The sequence below is a fragment of the Morone saxatilis genome, unplaced genomic scaffold (assembly GCF_004916995.1).
Source record: "Morone saxatilis isolate NCDOM2014 unplaced genomic scaffold, NCSU_SB_2.0 Contig6, whole genome shotgun sequence".
Classification (NCBI taxonomy): domain Eukaryota; kingdom Metazoa; phylum Chordata; class Actinopteri; family Moronidae; genus Morone; species Morone saxatilis.
In genome coordinates, this window is record NW_023340206.1 from 1,501,587 (window position 1) to 1,506,786 (window position 5,200).

General features: G+C 38.4%; 1 protein-coding gene across 1 annotated transcript in view; it reads right to left on the reverse strand.

Annotated features, from left to right (window-relative positions):
• Nucleotides 1–4,889, reverse strand: part of LOC118340167 (carnitine O-acetyltransferase-like) — a 7,669-nt gene extending 2,780 nt beyond the window's left edge. The window contains exons 1-7 of the mRNA XM_035678039.1: nucleotides 4,863–4,889; nucleotides 3,712–3,990; nucleotides 3,235–3,356; nucleotides 1,376–1,429; nucleotides 1,062–1,227; nucleotides 343–517; nucleotides 189–240 (exon numbers count right to left, since the gene is read on the reverse strand). Coding sequence (XP_035533932.1) covers nucleotides 189–240; nucleotides 343–517; nucleotides 1,062–1,227; nucleotides 1,376–1,429; nucleotides 3,235–3,356; nucleotides 3,712–3,990; nucleotides 4,863–4,889 — 875 coding nt within the window. The remainder of the gene's footprint in view (nucleotides 1–188; nucleotides 241–342; nucleotides 518–1,061; nucleotides 1,228–1,375; nucleotides 1,430–3,234; nucleotides 3,357–3,711; nucleotides 3,991–4,862) is intronic.
• Between the last annotated feature and the right edge of the window lie 311 nt (nucleotides 4,890–5,200).

A 5,200-nucleotide genomic window follows, 5' to 3' on the forward strand; every position in this document is an offset into this window, starting at 1 on the left:
ACAAATAAAACTGAATTGAATTGTTTATATGACAGTGTATTTCTCTGCACTGGTAAGTAAGCGATTCTGCTCCTCTGCTCTTTTATAAATCACACATACAACTGGTCTTTATGATGAACTCATGAAAATGACGTGTTCATGGATAAGTGGGGTGTCACTTATTCTGCATCAATTAAGTTAAAAAGGACAATCTTGTGATAACCTGCAGGGAGGGTCTATTCTCTTGCTGCCCATTTGCGTCTGGGTGTCCCCGACATGACATATACAGGTGTATCATACAGCATACACAAGGGTTAAGCTAAATGTAAAATATAATGCAGCTTTTTTGTGAGTTGTGCTCACCCTTTATGAGGTTGGTGTAGACTTTAAACCATATATCACGATGCTGAGTAGTGAGGATACCGACAGGGTCCATGTTGGTCTCTAGTGAGGAGTTGCGGATCCTCTCCAGCTGAACATAGAGCTGATCAGTTGTCAGAGGCAGCCCATCACTGTTGTACGCATCCATCATAAAGAACTGCATACAAGAGGAGGACACACATGAAAGCACAACTTACCAACAGGGACATGCAAAGGTCCCCAAGGCCTCACGTTGTCTTTGTGGTTAAATAATCAAAACTAATGAAGTGAATAAATAATACATCTAGCAAACTGCTATTCACTTAAGAGTTATTTTTGGCAGAAATGGCCAGTGTAAGCAGGAAACCCATCATAGAGCTAGGTCAAGGAATTAAAAATAACACAGATACTTTTTTTTTTTTTTACTTGGTAATTTATAGCTTAAACTAGGTTAGCGAAGGTTTCTAAGTGTACATTTTCAGAAATAATGCAGAGGAAGAAAACTACTACAGAAACAGTGGTCTGAAAGAAAAGATCAAGCTTTGTGCTGATGTTCAGATATCTGAGTGAGGGTAAGAAGATAAGTTAAGTCTTTGAACCAGTCAGTTGAGGTGGTTCAGAATCAGAATTTAGAGATGACAGGAAACGAAGAGGAAGATAGATTGTCAAAGACAAAGTGGGGATGTTGTAGTTCATGTTTGACTTGGACCAGAAGCTCTTACATGACCATTGTGTGCAACAGTAAAGTGTTTCGGCGGGTTGGCGCTCTTGCCCCAGAATGCCAGTGAGTCTATCTTTGGACCAGGGATACGGCAGGATGACATCAGATTGTCAAAGTCCTTCATACACAGTGGCCTTCCTGCGATGTAGTCAACTGGTAGGGTCCCACTGTAAAACGTCAACGTCTAATTTTATAACTTTTTTATAATTTTCTGCTGCACAAGTCATATTTATTGTTACCTGTATTACTGAAACTGTTCACATGATAAAGAGTGTGTTTGTGGGAAAAGGAGAACATTTGAAGCTCAGTACTCACTTGTCAATCCTTGTCTTGATCTCCAATAGTGCCCCTGTGAATCTGGAACCCCACCTAAAGAGAGAAAACATGTTTATTCATTAAAATCTTGAAGATGAAATGTAGTATTGTGCTTCCAGATTACAGATGCTGAAATATCTTTGAATGATCTTAGGAGATCATTAGGATTTTGTATCTCTCGTGTGGATCAATATCCAATAATATTCTATTAATAGTTGCAACCCTCTCGCATCAAAGCAGCACGGGCAGATCAACATTGTGGCACTAGGCCAGAAGTCAACTAATAAGAGGTAGATTAGAGGATATTTTAAATCAGGGAAATGCACCGCTTTGAATGCTTTTAGGGTCAAAATACACAGGTCAACAACATATGGCAGGAAACACACTCCACTTCTGAAATACTCTACTCTGTGTCCAGTGGAATTTTGGGAGACATATTTGAAGGAAATCACCGAGAAGCAAAAATAATGTCACCTAAAAAATAAAATGCATTTCATGGGGTAAGTACTTGTTTGCAAGTCTTTAATGTGTTTTTACTTTTTTATTGTAATTTTATACCTTTTATTGGATGTTTTTATATTGTGTTTATGCTTGATTTTACATTTTGGTTTTATAACATTGCGGTTTTATGCATGCTTTTAAGTTGACATCTGAGTTTATGTAGACATACTTCTCCCTGACACTCAGTGGGCTAATCACTCGATAAACTGCACCAGTTCTGTTCTGAGTTTCTTTACAGACAGCACAATCCACCAGTGGCAGATGAGAGCTGGCCCATGGTGGACCAATCAGTGGCCAAGGAGTGAGACGAAGGGGGCAGGATGTGGAAATACCAAAGGCGCCCACCAGATACAATTTGTTTTAAATATTGGCTTGCCTTTTTAATTTAACACCTGTGTCTGTATCTCCTTGGCTATCCACAGTCCTGCTCACCACCCAAGTTTACTCTCTTTGAAAAACAACTCCTTCCCTTTTTATCCTCTTATATTGTTCTTAAATTATCATCCTTTTCGCCACATCACACATATCAAACAACATAGCAAACAATATTTGTGCAGTTATGTATTGGTCTTTTACTGTTCTCATAATACAGTGTACAGTGTAATACAGTGTACAGTGTAATAATACAGTGTTGCTGCCAGTTCTCTTGTTTGTTTGCAGTTCTGGCACAAAATTCTTGCATGTTTTTTTCCCCCGGTGTCACCATTGGTCAGGGATTTTTTGAGTGACAGCTCAGTGCCTCAGTCTAGTCGTGGTTTCAGTTATGCCAGCAGTAAATTTACAAGTAGTGTATCTTTGTAAATTAATGATCAAATAAAAAAAACATCTCTGTTGAAGTTACAGTGAGGCGTGAGGTTTCCTTAATGTTTACATCTATCAATATCAATAATTTAATGTTGGGGTTAAGGGAAAAGTCAGGTAAATAAACAACCTTTTAGGTCAGGGTTTTGCTTGCTTATCCAAAAAGTGACAAGACAACCCACAAAACTTTGATGACTTCTGATGTAAGGAATAAGGACACTCTTATTCCAAGCAAAGTGCAGAGAACTGAGTTGTCACTCAAAAATGATCCAATTAGCCAATGGGGATGCACCCCTGGGGAAAACCCGCCCATGCCAGAAGTTTGTGTCAGTCAAAGCCAATAGTGAGGGCAGTCTGATCTGTAAGAAAGAAACATAACTGAACTGTAGAAGGACATATTATGAAAACAGTAAAAGACCAGTAGTTCACTCAGTCACACACACACAGTGGAAAACCATCAACTGGACAACAACCTGGATCTGTTCTACTGTAAGTTTGATACTCGTGTTTCTGGTACCAGTGTGTAAGTGTGTCAGTGTGTGAGTGTATGCGTTTACCATGTCTGTTCCTTATTAATATCCCTTATCGCTTTTTTTCGGACGAGCCCCCCAGTGTTGGAAAAAATGACCAAAGGCTTCCGTTTGTCGAGATAATCAGCCTTCTTGTAAAAGTCTGTTAACTACAAACAATAAGGGACAGACAGATAAACACAAACAGAGTTAATTAATAAGACAGAAATTACTAAATCATTTTGGGTTAGTAGTCCTAAAGATTGTCATATCAAAAGCTTATAAGGAATAAACAATGTCATATGGTGTTTAAGTTGGGTTGAAGCAAAACATTCAGTAAAAATCAATAGTATTATTTATTATCTAAACTTGGAGATCTTGTGTCTATGAGCTTTCATTCAGAATGTGTCTAAAGGTCCCAGCAGTTGAATGCACAATGACGCTACAAGCTAAATAAATGCGTGAGCTCACTCCCATTGTCTCAGTAAATGTGTCTATAGCATTTGGTGTACTCGTTGAGCTCACCCAGTTCGCAGTGCTACGCGCCCTTCTCTCCAGGCCTCTCTGCAGTCTCTCTCCGACCCCTCCTGGTTTCTGAAAGTCCTCCACCACTTTTTTTGTTTGATTCAACTGTTCTGGCTCCACAACGGTCTCCACAATGCTGAGGTAGTGATCACAGGTCTGATCCAGAGGGGGTACAGGCTGCCTGGGCACTCCCTGCTGCTGGGTCAGTTTTCTGCCAGCAACCAGAGTTGCTGATACAGGTTTCACTAGGTGACAAGACTTCACCATCCCCACCTTTACCTGACAGATACAAGAATGTACTAAAATACATGTATGTTATATCCCTGTCTCTGGTTGTTTTGTAATGGTTGTGTTTTTATTACTGGAATCAATTCAATGATACATTGCAAGGTTGTAGAATGAAATTCAGATACAGTTCACATCTGTGCACATCCCATGCCAGATGTTTCCAGTCAGAATGCTTTGTATTACTCTAAGCTAACAGCTTGACAGCTTTGCTTTCTTAAATTCCCTTAAGAGATACATTTGTTTCTGTGCTTTGTTAACCAGGTTGAAGATGTGAGATGACCATGACAGGTTTTTTGTGATGTTGATTCCCAGGGACCTAAAATTGTTCACCTGCTCCTTACAAACTATACCTGTCATGCTAATAACCCTGAGAAAATGACAGCGATTTTAATCTAGACTAGAAGTGTAAGTCTTTACTTAATTTCTTTAGTTCAGTGACCATAAATGAAGGTTTCACACTCAAGAGAACATCAATCAAGCTAGTGTTGGTTTGGTTTATTCATTTTAAGAATGGTGCTCATCTTTTGTTGCAAATTCACTCGTATTACAGTATATTCTGTAATCAGCAGACTAAGATGGCTGAAGGAGTTGGGAAATCCTTGTTATGTAAGTGTTTTATCTTATTCTCATGAATTCATAAAATTTTACAGAAGAATTAAGGAGGTCAAGAACTAGTGAAATACTTGAAATATAAAAACAGTTACTAAATTAGAAATATATAAGAATACAAGGTAAGAAACATTTGTTTTATACAAGGATTAACAAATATTTGTACCAATACGATATTATCTTGCTATTTTAATTTCAGTTAGCTACATTATGGACATTGTAAACAGACAATTAATTGAAGGTTTGTTACTCACCAGAGCTCTGCCGCCAAATCTCAACATTGTGCTTTCAGAGAAACTCCCACAGAAGCTAATGAAATGTGTTTTAGGGATACAGACTGGTAATGTCCACTCTTCTGCTGCCACTGGTCACAGAGAAACATCTGACACCAACATAAAATAAAGCCTGCTGAATAGTCTAATCATGTGACAAACTGTCAAAACTCCTCCTAAAGTAAATTTGCCTTTCACATTTTATTTGTCTACATTGTTTGTCCACCTTATACTAACAAACACACACTGTCAGCCTCTGCAGAAGATTATATATTTCACCAAAAACTGATGTCTTTTATTAAGATGTTCATTGTACATTT